At 34.0% G+C, this 16975-nt stretch overlaps 1 protein-coding gene across 1 annotated transcript in view; it reads right to left on the minus strand.

The window, feature by feature from the left end:
• LOC117694863 (heat shock factor protein 3-like) overlaps nt 1-16975 on the minus strand; it is a 46181-nt gene that overhangs the window by 1844 nt on the left and 27362 nt on the right. Inside the window, exons 4-11 of the mRNA XM_034485879.2 lie at nt 13325-13449; nt 11552-11627; nt 11252-11313; nt 9794-9878; nt 9461-9591; nt 6452-6667; nt 4687-4786; nt 394-454 (exon numbers count right to left, since the gene is read on the minus strand). Coding sequence (XP_034341770.1) covers nt 394-454; nt 4687-4786; nt 6452-6667; nt 9461-9591; nt 9794-9878; nt 11252-11313; nt 11552-11627; nt 13325-13449 — 856 coding nt within the window. The remainder of the gene's footprint in view (nt 1-393; nt 455-4686; nt 4787-6451; nt 6668-9460; nt 9592-9793; nt 9879-11251; nt 11314-11551; nt 11628-13324; nt 13450-16975) is intronic.

The raw sequence follows: 16975 nt of genomic DNA on the forward strand, positions 1-16975 counted from the left end.
GGTAGATTACAGAATTCATAAAATATAAGGCTAACTGTGAATGACTGAGCTTGGTAAACAGTAAACGACTTATTTTCTGAAAAAGAACTTTTAATGTCATGTGAAAAATAAAAAAAAACCTTATACTGTATTCTTTTGATGTTTTGTCATGGCTTTTAAAATAAGCCACACGACAATATATTCTCCCTTAAGTTTATATAGTCATCATCAGGGTTCTTTCATATATATAATCTTATTTAGAATAACTTATAAAATGAAAAAAAGTAGTTTTTACAGTAGTTGACTGAAGCTTTCCAAAGGTAAATGGCTTGCAAAGAATCATATGGATAGTCGTTTGTAAGCCTGAAACTAAGATATATATTTTCTGATCATTCTATAAATATTCTTTTGTACCTTTTCCCCCACTGGGATCAAGCAGACTTTTCTCTTCTTCATTTTTCATTAGACTTAGACTCTGGGTAAAAAGAGAAAACACTAGAATCATTATCAGCATATCATTTTTAGTGAAGTTAAATAACTGAGATAAAATATTTCCCTTGAGGCTCTGAGTGTATGGTGTGTTTTGCAAAATGAGGCTCTACTTTCAATTCTCTGCACCCAAAGCATATTTCTTGTGAGATTAACACAGTTAAGAAAAGACATTACTGTTTATCTTGTTTTCTAAAAGTTGGTTTTTCTTTCTAACTGCTGTTTAAACAGAAGGGGAAAAAAAACCAATCCACAATTCACAGTACAGCCAACTGTAACATGTAGGTTTATTTTCCACTTAACATGAACTAATATCCACCAATATTTATTGGACAAAAAGAAACAAACACAGTATGTCCTGTATATATGAAAATGCATGTTTTAACCTGAATAATGAGACTCACCAAAACAGACTACTATGCTTGGCACAAAGGAAACAATGCTTCTTTCAAGTCATTCCTGTCTAAACAAGATAACAAGAATGAATTCCCTCAGACTCTGGTCCCATTATTGGTTAATGATGAAAAATAATGGTCCCATTTGTACAGTCTCCCTAGTTGAAGAAATCCTTCTGAGAGAATAAGGTTTTATTTTTCTCTTGAAGCAGCAACAATAAGAAGATTTTACTAAATTAAGAGAAAGATCTGCAAGTATACTTTTAAAGACAGTTGTCTAGGAGGAATTGTGTTTCCTTATTATTTGCAAGTTCAATGAGGCTTTTCTTTTAATTTTAATGTCTTATGTATTTTATTATATTATTATTATATGTAATTAATATATAATTACATGTCTTACCTTCCTCTAGCCCCTCCCAAGTCACATCCCTTTAACTCATTCCATGCACCCACCCATACTCAGCAAGGAAGATTTGTTTTGAGGCGGTTTTTCTATGTAGTCCTGCCTGTCCTAGAACTCACTCTGTAGACCAGGCTGACCTCGAATTCACAGAGATCCTTCTGCCTCTGCCTCCCAAGTGCTGGGATTAAAAGTGTATGCCACCATACCAGACTGAAGAAGATTTTAATAAAGACAGCTTTATAAAAACTAGGTGTTCATTTTTTTTGTATTTTTCTTTTAATTTCCAGAAAAAAACCCCTATGGCTATTTCATAACCCAATTTATTAGCCCCAAAACTCAGGATACCCACAATACAACTCACAGACCATACGAAGCTTAGCAAGAAGGAAGGTCAAAGTGTGGATGCTTTAATTCCACTTAGAAGGGGGGAACAAAATAATCACCAGAGGCAGAGGGAAGGAGGGATCTAGGTGGGAGAGGGGAGGGGGGAAAAGAAGGGAGGCGGGGCCAGGTATGGGAAGAGACAGGTGAAAGGTCTAGAGGGCCAGGAGAATAGATAGAAATAAGTAGCAGTAGGGGTGGGGAGCTTGGGGAACCACTACAAAGTCCCATACACCAGGGATGTGAGAGGCTCCCAGGACCCAATGCAGGTGACATTAGCCGAAATACTCAAAAGCAGGAAGATAGAACCTGAAGAGTCCACTTCTAGTAGATAGGCATGGCCCCCAGTTGAGGGAAGGGGCCACCCACCTACGTCAAAAATTTTAACCCAGAATTGTTCCTGTCTAAATGAAATACAGAGACAAAAAAGAAGCATAGACTAAAGGAGAGGGCATCCAGAGACTGCCCCACCTTGGGATCCAACCCATCTGCAGATATCAAACCTCAACACTATTGCTGATGCCAAGAAGTGCTTGCAGACGGGAGCCAGGTATGGCTGTCCTCTGAGAAGTTCTGCTAGCACCTGGTTAAGATAGAGGCAGATACTCACAGCCAACCATTGGACTGATCCCAGGGGCCCCAAAAGAAGAGTTAGAAGAAGAGCTGAAGGGGCTGAAGGGCATTGCAATCCCGTAGGAAGAACAACAATATTAACTAACTGGAGCCCATAGAGCTCCCAGGGGCTAAACCAACAACTGAAGAGTATACATGGGTGGGTCAATGGCTCCTGCTACATATATCTGGGATCAATGGGAAGGGAGGTGCTTGGTTCTGTAGATGCTTATTGCCCCAGTGTAGGGGGATGCTGGAGGGGTGAGCTGGGAGTGGGTATGTGGATGGGGGAGCACCCTCTTAGAAGCAAAGGAAAGGTGGGGTGGGGAGAGGGTCTGTAGAGAGGAAACCAGGAAGGGGGACAACATTTGAAATGTAAATAAATAAAATAATTAATAAAAATTCAGTGTTTCTTTGATAAAATTTGCATTAATCCAATTGCATTGATCCAATATTAATACACAACTACATTTATATTCTGATATTTCGCTGAGTCAGAGACTAAAACACAGACTTTCCCTTGAAATATTTTCATACATAATTATAAACTTATGGCATAAGAAAAAGGGGTAGTATTCTGTTTTTTTTAAATCATGGGTAAAAGATGGATAATGTGGTGATACTAATGTTATGTTATTCTTACTCAGTCCTGTTATTTCTTCCCACCCCCACCTTGGCTGATGTGTCTTTCAATGAATTACCTTGGTGATAAAGAATAATTAAACGTATAAGATATATAACTGGAAATTCAAATATCACGTGATCTTTTTCATATGTGGATCCTTGCCTCTAACTGTTAAATAGATGTGTCATAATGGAAGTAAATATTGGTAAAAGCCAAGAAACTAGAAAAGGTCCATTAGAATGGACAAAGCAATTGTAGAGTCTTTAAGGGATTGGCATGGGAAAGACAATAGAACAAAGTAGAATAGGAATGCTAGGGGCAAATAGGGCACAACAGAACAAAAGAGAGGGAGAGAAATGGAAGGGGAGTGTGGCAGAAAGAACTAATCAAAATTAGATGAGTGTGTGAAAGCACCAGGGTAGAGAGATACCCAGGGGAGCCCCACCTTCTCAGAGGCAAAGAGGAGGGTAGATGGGGGAAAGGACTCTGTGAGGGGGGACTAAGAGGGGACAGCAGTTGGGAGGGAAATAAACAAATTAATTAAAAAAGAAAGTGTCACATGGAAGCCTGCAACTAATAGCTGGTGAAAAGAAAATTAACAAATATATCAGTTTGCTTTTTATCCCTCCCTTTTATAAATGAGGCAAGTTGTCAAGAAAAGTGTGTTATGCCAGGATATCAGCACTGTAAAAGCCAATTAAATTGAACATATTGTCCAAGTTATGACCATATAGATTGGAATATGGTAAGACTCTCCTTTGTATAACTTGTAAACAAATCAATTGTCAAAGAAAACAACAGTTCATATAGAAGCATATGTCAGAAAAATTTTTTTGAGATAAGTTCTCACTGTATGGTCTAGGCTGGACTTAAACTCCTAGACTCAAAAAATTCTCCTGCATCAGCATTCCAATTAGCTGGGACTATATGTGTGTGTACTATAAATAATTGTGACATTGTATAATGCTTGCTGATTATTAATTACCTGTACTTATTTTGTAAATGTGTGAACAAAGGATTTGTCCTTGAATAGACAGGTTTCTAATGTATCTTATAAGTACCTTAAAGTATTAAAATCTTGAAAACACAATATGGTGGATAGGTTTTGTAATTAATCTATATTAAGGCACTTGAGAAAACTAAAAATAGGTCAATGAGAGAATACAGTGTACCTTAATCTTATACCATTCATTTAATTGAAAAGATTTTCTGCTAATAATTTACTATGCCAATATTCACCAGTATGAACAGATGATGCATGAAAAGGAATAATGAGAAGAGACATGGATCTTATATTGATTTCTGCCATGATATCCATATTGAGTAAAGTTTCATATTTGTTATTAAAATAGAAAGTTCATAACAGACATGCTGAAAAGAAATTATAATAACTACCCTCAAATGGAATGACATAAATAAACATCTAAATATCTAGATATCATAATAAGGGATTTTATACATCACTGGTATATACTGTGAACTTTGGAATCATAAAATTACTATAAACAAAACATCATAATTTTATATCATGGAATACTTTAATATTTACTATTTTAAGTTATGAGAGAAAGGAAAACTATCATGTAAAGACAAATTGTGATGTTGCTATAAGGAAGAGAAAGAATGTTTTCTGAAAACTAGGCATGCATGAAATATACTGAATTGGAAAAGCCAAGATACAATCACAAGTATTCTTACATTCAAGGCTTGATATTTTCAGTGCTAATTTCTATATATCATTCCATTTTGGGGGCAATCAATAAAAAGGCTGGAAACTTAGAAATCTGAATTGACAAGCTTACCTCACTGAAATGATCAGAGTCATAATTCACTGCCTTCCTAGATAGTAATGAATTTATCTCTAACAAATTTTCATCAGTGTGATGCATGTTCATTTTATCCCTTCAATGAAAAACAGAGATGGGTAGTGAAGGTAAACGCAAACCATGGTATTATTACTTCTAAGAAACAAGCACTCAGAAAAATCTAACAGACAATAAATTGAAAAGATTATGCCAGGTTTTCAACTAAGAAACCAAAAACCAATATGGTACTTTTTGTATTTTTCAGTTACAGACATCTCATTTCTAGACTGTAAGGCCCACTGCTGTAATATTTCAGAATAGACACAGCAGCTATAACACAGTTTAGAGTAGCTCACTTCTTAGTGAAATTCCAGAGTTTTCAACCTGGTGAACTCCAGAGAAGGATAGAAGAAAAAGATCACATTATTACATTTCTAAATAGAGAGTAGTACTTTTCAACTCAAGAAAGCTGTCAATAGCCACAGGACTGTATGTTTTGATCGTTTAATACAAAATAAAGATGATAAATCACTGTCTCAGAAAGCTAAGATCCAAGGCACCACAACAATATTACTAGCTGATCCAAAACGACTAGAATATCTTTATATTTATGAGATTCTAAACATTTAAATTTAGGCTTAGAAATGGTTTGATACCTATGAAGAAATCCAGTCTGAATCTCATCAAAAGATGAGAGTCACATACTTGAGTAAGTGGGACACGCATATTAGCTGTCAGTAAACAAAGTTGTTACATATTTTTTACTTTCCTTCCTAGGCTCTCAACTACATTTTGTCATTCATTAGGAAAACCAGTGTTCTGAGAAACATTTGTTTTTATATCAATTATTACAATCAATATTGATACTCAACTTGACTTCCAGAGGCTATTAAATTTCTGTATGCCAATAGCAGAGGAACCTTTTGTTTCTCCCTATATTGTTCCTAATCTTGTAGATCTTGGACTCAGCTTTAATGGCCAAATCTATCAATGTTAATCCAGCTGAAAATAATCATCCTAATCAATACTGTCGTTGCCGTGGTTTGTTATGGATCTGGTTTGTTATGAATTCAGTACACTAAAAGGTAGATTATTTTAGTGTCTAGAGTTGTTACTTTATGTACATGTCTAAGAGTCAACAGTTTAGTTTGGGGTCAAGCTGAAGAAGCTCTTTTTGGTGTTTGTCAAGAAGATATTTATATATCATGTCTATCAGGAACTAGATGTGACCTTTGTCCCTCTAAGATTAGGCAATAAATGAGAACAAGTAATGAATTATACAAATATAAGATGATAAAGCACTCAAACAGACAATCGTAAGCACTGCTGATGAAGGTGAAACTTAGGCAGACATTCCCAGGACAGTGTTGTGCTGACAATGGAGCCTTTGTGGCTCCAATTTAGTAGGATTTTTGCTGAAGCATACACAAACTTCAAGTTTCAGGAAATGAAAGCAGTTCTTTTTTCTTATAGTTCTGTTTCAAGCAAGAAGTTTCACTTTAATATCAGGGCTAATATTGGGTATAGGATGTAGTACTTTACACTGACAATGCTGGGTTCTCATTTAACACCAGAGGAGAAACAGTCAATGTATTATCAGTGTATCTGTAATACATGAGAAGCAATGATAATGTCAGGAATTGAAGTACCTAAGGGAAATGCTTCTTTAATCACATCATGTTTCTCTTGGCATACCATTAAACTTTCTTTTCCAAAACCATATAAATGAGTACCTAGATTAAATATGGAAGACACTGAATACCTGTTAATTATATTGTCATAAAAAATGTCTGATTTATCTTTCATCAAAATTGGATCCTGAGAAGAAAGATCCAATTCCAAAGAAATATCCTTAGGTTCTTGTTCAATTGATTCTTCAGTTATTTGTTCTGGTAAAACTGGTATTGTCAAATCCAGCTGAATAGTCAGTGACTCTTCATTCATAGGTTTATCCTGAACTGACATTATAGGGTGTTCTCTGAAAAATAGTGCAGAGAAATATTAAGCCAACATATTGCAAAATTCAAACCACTTTGCTCTAAGGAAACACATTTCTTAGACACAAGTGATTTAGCAGCTTTCTAATTTCCTTTGTAGTCCTAGGAATAGTATACTCATGCTCACTGCTATAATGAGTTTTCCTCAAATATTTCACTCCTACCAAAATAATCTACCTCTTGAGTTTCCTTTGGACATCACCTTAAGTTATTTTATAAACATATGCCTTCCAAATAGTAACTAGAAGGCCTTTCCTTCCATAGTCCCCTTGCTAGACATTCTTTTATAAAACCTTTTTTTCCTGTACTAGACTTATAATACTCCATCTGGACTTCCACGTATACAAATAGGTTTTTTAATGTCTAAATAAGGCCAGGTATGGTGGAATATGCCTTTAATCTTAGTACTTGGGAGGGAGAAGGAGGAAGATTTCTATGAGTTCTAGGCCAGCCTGATAAACAGCAAATTCCAGGACAGACACAGCTACATGGTGAGGACCTATCTTAAAAACAAACAAACAAACAAACAAACAAACAGTCTAAACAAATGTCTAAACATTTACTGTTTTAAATGTTTAAAAAATAAACCTCAATATCTAGCTGTCTCCCATCAATAAAACATACTTAAAAATAATATACACAAATAATCTTATTAAATATTGGTTAAAATGTTACATTTAAGAAGAAATCATAGAAAAGTATTCATGGAATAAAATGATGCAAATCCTGTATCCAAAGTAAGTGAATATCCCTAAAGGTTAAATAATGGCACCCACATTTTGGTGGTTACTAAAATGTGTTTGATTGGATTTAAGGCTTACTCTACAGGAAAGAAATCATGCCTGGTATTAGAAACTTATCCAACTACCAGCTACCAAATAGCAAAGTTATGAATCATAAAGGAGAACCAATAAGCACCAGTTTACTGAGCCAGCATCATTTCTAACTATATATTAAATACCTAATCCCACAATGCTTATAACTTTAACCCCTTATCAAAGGAGCTTCTCTGTGCAACAGAAGGAAACAATTGCAAAGACCCACAGTTTTTCAAAATGCAGAAAACTGACTGTGGGTGTCCAGCCTCAAAGGATACATTTGTAACACAATGCCTGTACCTAAGGTTCAGGGAACACTGTGAAAGAAGGGGTCAAAAGATAATAAGAGCCAGGGGACCAAGAAATATTATGTGAGACTGTGTCTTCTAGAAATGACAAGGAAGCTATACTCATGATACCTTAACAATAATGGCTGCCTAAACAACACTTGAACAAGACCATCACCAACAGACTTACTAACAAAAAGGGGAGTGGAAATCTCATGGGTCGCAGTTTAAACAAGAACTAAGGACACCTAATGGCTTTTGAAAGAGAAAAAAATCAGTCCTCCCCAGGTATGAACCCCTGAATTAATTATCCAATACCAAGTGTCAGACCTGAAACCATATACATACAAACAACACTAAATGGATTCAGCAGTTTGTATTTATATATTAATGCATATACAGATATAAAACTATTAAAGAAAAAGAAACCAGGAATGTGAGAATGAGAATGGGAATGTGGGAGGGGTTAGCAGAATGAAAGAGGAAGGGTATGTAATTATAATACTTAACATGTATACAAACTCTAATAACAATTCAGTAGGTATGTGGTGTATGCATGTGTATGTGTGTATGCATGTATGCTTGCCTATGTATATAAGTGTGGAGAGCAGAGAACAAAATCAAATGTCTTTCTAACTTGTTCTTTGGGTATAGTCTCTCCATCGAATATGGGGCTTGCTATTTAAACTATACTGGCTGGTCTGTGAGTCTGTAAGATATGGCTGTTTCTTGTTTTTAGTGCCAAGGTTATGAATTTTTTCACTATGCCCAGCTTTTATGTGGATCTTGGGGGTCCAAACTGAGGTCCTTAGGCTTCCACAGCGAGCACTTTATTTACTGAGCCAGCTCCCAAATTTCTGAAAAACTCAACTTTGTTGGCTTCCATTTCATTCAAATATGTACTTGTTACATTTCTTAAATTTGTAATGTGTACTAATTTATTTTTGTAGCATTGAGTCATTCAAGTTAAGGAAATCTGTGTGCTAGGCAATTATTTTACTAATGAACTTTATCTTTTGTATTGGATATTTTATTTACATTTCAGATGTAATCCTCTTTCCCCCGTTACTCCCTCACCCAGAAACCCCCAATTCCATCCCTCCTCCTGCTTCTATGAGGATGTGCCCCCACCCACCCACTTCCATTTCCCGCCTTTAAATTCCACCACACTGGGGAGTCCAGCCTTCATGGGACCAAGGAATATGCCCACCTATGCCCGACAAGGTCATCCTCCCTTACATATACAGCTGAAGCCATGGGTCCCTCCCTATGTGCTCCCAGGCTGGTGGTTTAGACACTGGGAGCTCTGGTTGGTTAATATTGTTGCTCTCCCAATAATGAACTTCATCTTAAACCCTTTAACTTATTTCCTTTTTTGTAAGTGTCACCCTTTTTCCTACAAGAATTTCAACTGGTTATCATCAACATGCAGAAAACACAAACACACACACACACACATCTCCTGTTGTCATAAAAGAACTACTGTAGTAAGAAAATTCAGGTCAAAAACTACCTGATTTGTAGGTAGTTTTTGTTTATGAAAGGGAGTAATCGTTTAAATGGATTCAAGTTCACTATATAATAAATATATAAAAATAAACAATATATTGCTAACATATTATCAGTATTCTGTTTCACTACCAATAAATTGCCCACAAAACCTGCTTACCTATCATCTCCACTTGGCTGGTCTGCAGATGAAATTAACTGTTCGGGTTCTGTCAAAATTGGTAAGACTCTATCAAGGAGACTTTTATATTTGTCTTCAACAAGTTCGTAACCATCTTTTAATAGCTCAATCTAAATAGAAAGTTTAGAGAAAATGAGAGTTGGCTATGCTTCTATGGATATCTCATATTTCTTGGACCACATTTGCTGTAATTCCCATCAAAATTACTTAATAATTATACAAAAATGATAGGAACTAGGCATAGAAATTTCATTGACAACAAATATTTGTTTTGAACCCATCCGCTAACATGGTTTTGCTTCAAAATCTTACAGCTTCCTTCTTCTTGTCCTCTGGAATACGGAAATACTGATGATCTGATTCAGATTCTGAAGCTTCAGATATGAATGATAATGACCTGTAATGAGACCCACAAACTTGTCATAAGCTATATTAATGTTGTTATTGTCAGCCAGCTCTGTTGTATAAAACCTGAGTTTTATTCATCCTTTGTCATCATGATTTCCATTGGAAATTAGTGCTTTAGGTCTCAGAATCAAAGGTAAAGGTCACTTAAAAGGACCAATGATCATTTGGAATTATATCCCTGTATGTTAGCCACCTGCCAAAAGGTTTAAAGTTTTTAGAACATCTTGCAATCTAAAACTAAAGTAAGCAGTAAAAGTTCCTTGAATAATGACTGATTCTAGACGTGGAGCAGACAAAAAACAGATAAAGCCTGTGGCATTTTACTATGTTCAAAGTAAATATTAACAATAATGATGTCTGGAAATACTTATTAATGGATCTATTTTAGTAAGGATTAAAATCCCTCAAGTAAATTGTGAATATATGATTTTATTCTGAAATCATTAACTGGATATAATCAGGAAAATGGAAATATTCCTTCTCATGTAGAATACAAACTAAAAAGAAGAAAGATGTAATTAGAAAGCCATCACCATACACAATGATAGTATTATAAAATTTAATTAGAAATCTTCAGTTAGAGACTTTAGTCCCACTGTCAGCTAGCCAGTGAAGTGAGAGAGCAAGTTTGGATTTCCACCCTTGCTGCAGATCTTCACTCAGTCCTCATTCTCCTGTATTTAAGTAATATTCAGGACAATATAGCAGCCAGCCTGATCCCCCACTGTTCACATTCTGTATTCTCCCATTCCCACCCATTTCTCTGCACACTTGCCTCCTTCTTTTACCTCTTCCAAAGAAGATCATAACATGGCTTGTTTTACATGGGTTTCAGGGGATCTACCTCTTTGGAAATGAGACTCTTATACATTATTTGGGTGCATATTTATAGCCTTCTTTTTTCACTTTATCTTTAACAAAACTCTTATATCCTTTCCTTTTCTTTCTTCTTGTGTTGCTTCTCTCATCCTCCTTTCTGTATGTGCTCTACTCTTTTATTTCCTACATAGCAACCTAATGCTAACCACTAGTCTCAGTGTGATTTCTTGCTTGTTTTTATTTCTATTAATTCTCACAATAACTAATATACTAATTTGTAGAGTGTTATGTGTCCACTTACTTCCTAAAATGATTCATTCCTAAGGAGAAAGGATTTTGTAATTTGTAATCAGCAGGTATTCTATTTTATTTTGGGTTTATTTCTGGATAATGGTGTGTTTTGCTTTTCTTAGTAGGTATTTTTTTCTGTGGTGACTCATACTTATTCCATGAACTGAGATATTTGGAACTAAAAAAATAAAACCTCAGTAAAAGAAAATGTTTTAGCCAAGAGAATAAAGGAGACTCTCTTAGCAAACTCACCTTTTCCTCTTTTTAAATACTGTATGGTTTTCGCTCATCAAATCCAAGATAAAATGGAGTACCTGAAAATAGCAGAGACTATTTTTTAACTATGACACCATTTTCAGTATTCAGGGAATCAACAATAAAACAGAAAACTTGTGAGAGGTTCCAGAAAGTATAACTGTAACTTTTTATAATTACAATTTGGTTTTCACATGACTTCATATTGTAAATATTTTATGTTTAAGCACAAAGTACCAGAAAATAATGATTCCCAGAAAAGAAAAACAAAGACTCCTTAAAAAAACCAACTTATACCTGTGTTAACAGTTGTTGTTGCTCACAGTACTTCTTTCTTATGTTTGTAACTTCAAGACATAGGTTTGAATAGTCCCTGAAACATAAATAGATTACTTGAATGAACAAAGATATATTAGTGTTCCTTAAATGTTTGAAAATAAAATACCTAAAATAATGCTGAAGTGTCTGAATTAATAGTATTTACTGTGTTCTTCACAAAATTATACCCTTGTTGTCCTAGTGGAATATTATTACCTTTTTATTGAAAATCATTGCCTTTATTAGTTAATTAGTTCACATAGATTTCAGAGCTCTGAGTTTTTAGTGGTGCTGATAATAACCTAGGACATTGCACATGCTGGGAAATCATTCTACCACTAAGTTGTATGTCCAGCCACATACACTTATAGGCTTGAAAGCTCAGATTAACTCGATACTTTTGAACTTCAGTGATCAATACAATGATATACATCATACTTAGATTGCTTGAACATCCAAGATCTTGAAAATAAAAGATCATAAATTTCTTACTACTTCTCCACTTACTGGAGGAGAAAAAGATTTCATGTAAGTATATGAGAACAAATTATTTTTTTCTGTACTCATCTTTTCACCTAATTCAGCAGATAGAGTCTGAGATTTTCAGTTTTTATTGTGGGCACCTAATTCTTCTAAGAATTAGTTCTAAATATGAAATAAAATAATGAAAATTTCATAGTAGGAAAGTGTCACAAATATTTGCTTAGAAGAAACCTCAGAAGACTATATTGTTCACTATTTAGGAGTTAGTGATTGGACTTGTTTGCACATAAAACCAGGTAGAACACACTGGAACACTGTCACCCATACGATATATACATATGCAATGGTTAACATTCAACAGCAGGCTGACATCCAAAATTAATATTAAGGACTGGCTCACGTTCAATTTCAAAGAAAACCTTGATGTCTTTTCTATGTTGACTAAAAATACTTCGTTCTTCTACATTCCTTCTCTCCTTTCTCTGTTGCCATATATGAAAAGCTTAATTTACTAAGTCAAATACCAATGATAGACTCATCAAATTAAAGGTTAATTTATGCTTCAGTGGAAGATTTTCAGACAATTTTAATTTTAATATGAAAGCTGATGAATATTTGCTAAAACTTATCCACACACATCTTCTCTAAAGTAAATAATGGGTTACATTATTTTCTCAAAGTTATTACTGTGCATATTTTTAGCTGGTTAAAATTTGCCTTACAATATTACTGCCTGAATTAAAGCCTTATTGTCAGAGACATTTCATGGTGTGTTATGGACTCTGATTCTTTATAAAAAACTGAAGACTATTTTAAAGAATTTATTGTATAGGCCAAACTGAAATAAGGAAGAACAGACTGAAGGAAGAATCAGAAAGTATATTTGTTATGTACAACACAAGTATTTAGATACAGAACTTATACATTTAACACCCTTATGTCTAGTTTTCTTTCTTGGTTAAAATGGAAATTTCTATCTGGCTTAGTATTCATATTGATGTTGTTGTCTTATATCCTGGTGATTTTACTTCTGGGTTTTTCAGTGGTATGCTAGGCCATCATAGCAATATTTGAGTTACTGGCTCATTAATAGCAATTCAAGATTTAAAGCATGAATTTAAACATGTGCTGTGAAACAGTGCTGTGTTTTAACTTAAAAGAAATCACACCAAAAGTATCATTCAAAATAAGAGTGGAGCTTCACAACTCTGAAGTAATCAAACTTAAAACCTTGGTAACAGATGCTAGAACATTCAGACTAACACATACTTTTTCATTTGTGCATATTTGGTATCCATGTTACTCTGCATGTCTCTAAACTCTTGCATTTCAGTCACAATTTTCTGAAACTCATCAGAGTAGAGTCTGGCATCTTCAATTTTTATTGTTGGCACCTAAAGTGAGAACATTATAGTCAGGCTGGTTAAACTTTTGGCATATGATTAACTATCCATTATGAGTACTAATGAGAAAGGGAAAAAAAGCATGACTAATGGAAAAAAAGTACAATTAATTCTGTAAATGTACCTTGATTATAGTACTATACCATGCATGCTTTATATTATAGTTATTACACACATTATTATGTTTCCACTAAGTCAAATGCTCCTGAAAGATTAGACATATCTCCTGGGGACTGGAGAGATTGCTCATCAGTTAATAGTACTGGCGGCTCTTCCATAACACCCAGGTTATTGTGTAACTCAAGTCCTAGGGGATATGATACCCTCTTCTGGCCTGCGCAAGAACTACATGTGCATTGTCGATAGGCAGATATGTAGGCAAAATGTCCACACACAAAAATTAAATGAAAAATGAAAAAATGTAGTTTCAGATATACTTTCTCCTTATTTCAAGAACAATATCTTATAAATACATTACAGACATATGTATTATATATTACACATTATACACATATATGTACAACATACATATATCTGTGACACACATATATATGTATATCTATATGTGTATACACACACATACACACATATGTTTATCATAGTTGTATTGGCACACATTTATATCCACAGAACTCTGGAGGCTGAGGAAAGTAGATCCTAAGTTTGAGGCCAAAAATGCCTCATCCCACCCAAAAAGAAAAGAAAAATAAAAACTCTAAGTAAGGCACATTTTCTACTACTAATGAAATGACAATACCTTACAGGGACAAAATGTACAATTTTTAGTAAATACCGTAACAGAACCAAATATATTATATAGCATTATATGGGGCTTTGACAAAGAGTGTATTGATTTAGAAACGTTATGTTATACACATATCTCACTCTATTTGGAGTTCAAGTGTGAACCTTTCCCTCCATTTTTCTGTTGGGAGTGATTATGAACATAATTGGAGGAGTAGGTAAATCTCATGAATAATCTACACTGTAGTTAAATCTCAGAAATAACCTATAATAAACTATATATTCATTTTAGGCCTGCTGAGATGTAAACATATTAAACTATGAGGTTGGTTTATGAAATGAAACACCATACATACTATGGTTCTACAATGTAATGCATAATAATGGACATAATAATGTGAAAATTAATTTTGCACATAGTGAGTTGAACAGCTTTAATGATTTAGATATGTATTATTTCCAAAGGTCTAAAAGATGCATTATCCCCATAGTTAATGCAACATTGAATGAGTATCACAGTATGGGCATAATAAATTTTATTATTTTGAATAAAAATGAGATAAGTAACAAAAATAATTTAAACAAACAAAACACTATCAATTATTTTAAATTGAAGCTTTATATCATACCATATCTGTGAATAGAAACTAGAGATTCCAGTTCCCTCAGAGTAAAACTTCAAAATTGTGAATAGAAACTTCTACCCTGTTTTACCTGCTGTAAATGTGTTTGAAGAATAAGCTGATCTGTGAAGCAATGCTGTGTAATTAACAGACCAGAGAGAAATTGTATATTTTAATTTTAAAAGCATCAGCTATGAAAAGCAGTATGTAGTAACCTGCAAATGAGCAGTGCAGATAATAATATATTTATTATTAATAAAATATATTGTATTATATTATATTAAAATATAATAATATATTTTAGCAGGATTAAGAAGAGGAAGCAATTACATTAGCAATGAGCTGGGTCTCTCTTTTGATTCTGTGATGAAAAACATATTGCTTACTATCTGGATAGTTCATAAACTAGGCATCTTGCCTCCAGATAGTATGTGTCCCTTCTATAATATATACCAAACTAATGGAATAAAAGTTACCAAGCGATTGCTACATAAAATTATGTCTATGTTTTAGCTATAAGAAATTAAAATAAAAATATGGTATCTCTATTACATAATATTTCACGAACTCATCAGATATGAGAATCACTGTTCCCCATGTAGAAGTTTTAATCTCAAATTAAATACTCCTCAGGACATATATCCTGAAGTTATTCTTAATTAGACCCAGAATATTAAGTGTTCAGTAAAATCAGAGTTGTCTGAACATGACATGTCTGAACATGACTCCTTTTTCAATGTGATTTAAAAATGACTCATTGAAGCAATGTTTTTATTTTCTACTCCTAGAATTGAAACTGTCATTCTGAGGTCACTTTGACTAAAAGAGAGGCTGTTTCAATTTGGTATTAAAAAAGTCCAAATTTGGTCTATTTTGGTGGTACATCTTTCTTCTTGTGACCATTTCATACTCACATTATTTTGGTGAACATTTTGTTTGCATGGGTCATATTAATATATACCAATATTTACCATATGAAAACTTAAAATCAATTTATGTAGCTATGGAGAATTACACCTACACTGTAGCTTTTTTAATGATATGGCTAATTTAGTGGTCACCCATGGTCTTGAAACGTCCTTTCATTTTTCTTCTAGGGTAGATACAGTGATAACTAATTTATTTTCTCTTCCTCTCTCTGTCTCTCTCTTTCTGTCTCTCTCTCTCTCTCTCTCTCTCTCTCTCTCTCTCTCTCTCTCTCTCTCTCTCTGCCTGTATCTCAGAAAGCTTTATTTCTTTTGCACTTCTGGAGGATATTTGCTGAACACATAATTATACTTGTATAATTTTTTCATCAATACTTAGTGTCAAAAAGACACCTGCTGTGTTTGCAGTACACAGACACAGGTCCAGTGGAATAGGGACATGTGGTGTAAATGGGTTCACGGGTCTGCTGCTATGCTGCTCTTCATTTTATGTTTTTTCTTTCTATTCATATCTAAAGCAGCTAGTATGTGAGTCCACACACTAATATCTGTGTCCCTTTAGTTCCTAAAGTGATTGTTGCATAGAGTAACTTTTTATTTGGCTAATAGTGGACTGCTATTGAGAGCATACCCCTTGATGGAGATTTTTTTTCAGACAATAATGTAAATTCAGGGGAACACTAAGAATCAAACTTGGTGCCCTAACTAGTAGTCTTGCATATGAAAACAATAACTCAACTGGCACTCCACTTGAGAAAACCAGAGTCCCTCTGAAATAATAAGGTGATTTTGTAATAATTAGTTAATAATAATAAAATTTAAAAATAAATAAATCCAATCAATAACTAAATTCCAGATGTGCAAGACAAAATAGAAAACCATAATTTGAAAAACTAAAGCAACATTAGTCTTTCAAAAGTTGTTAATCCCATAAAATTAGTCTCCAGTAGGAATTAGTTACATGAAATTTTAGTTAGGTAATCCAAAAAGGTAATTATAACATGTTCGAAGACACAGATAAACTAAAGGAATTCTAAGAAAACTCAGGCAAATAGCTCAAGGAAATAATAAAGTAAACATAACTTATGAAAGAAGAATCCAAATATAACAACATTGGAGAAAAACCAAATTTAAATACTGAAAAAGAAAAAAATGTAAATAGAATGAAAATGCCTGTAGAATGACTCAATATTAGAATGATCAACCCACATATAAGAAGCATTT

This window comes from Arvicanthis niloticus, chromosome X, assembly GCF_011762505.2.
Source record: "Arvicanthis niloticus isolate mArvNil1 chromosome X, mArvNil1.pat.X, whole genome shotgun sequence".
In the NCBI taxonomy this organism is placed as follows: domain Eukaryota; kingdom Metazoa; phylum Chordata; class Mammalia; order Rodentia; family Muridae; genus Arvicanthis; species Arvicanthis niloticus.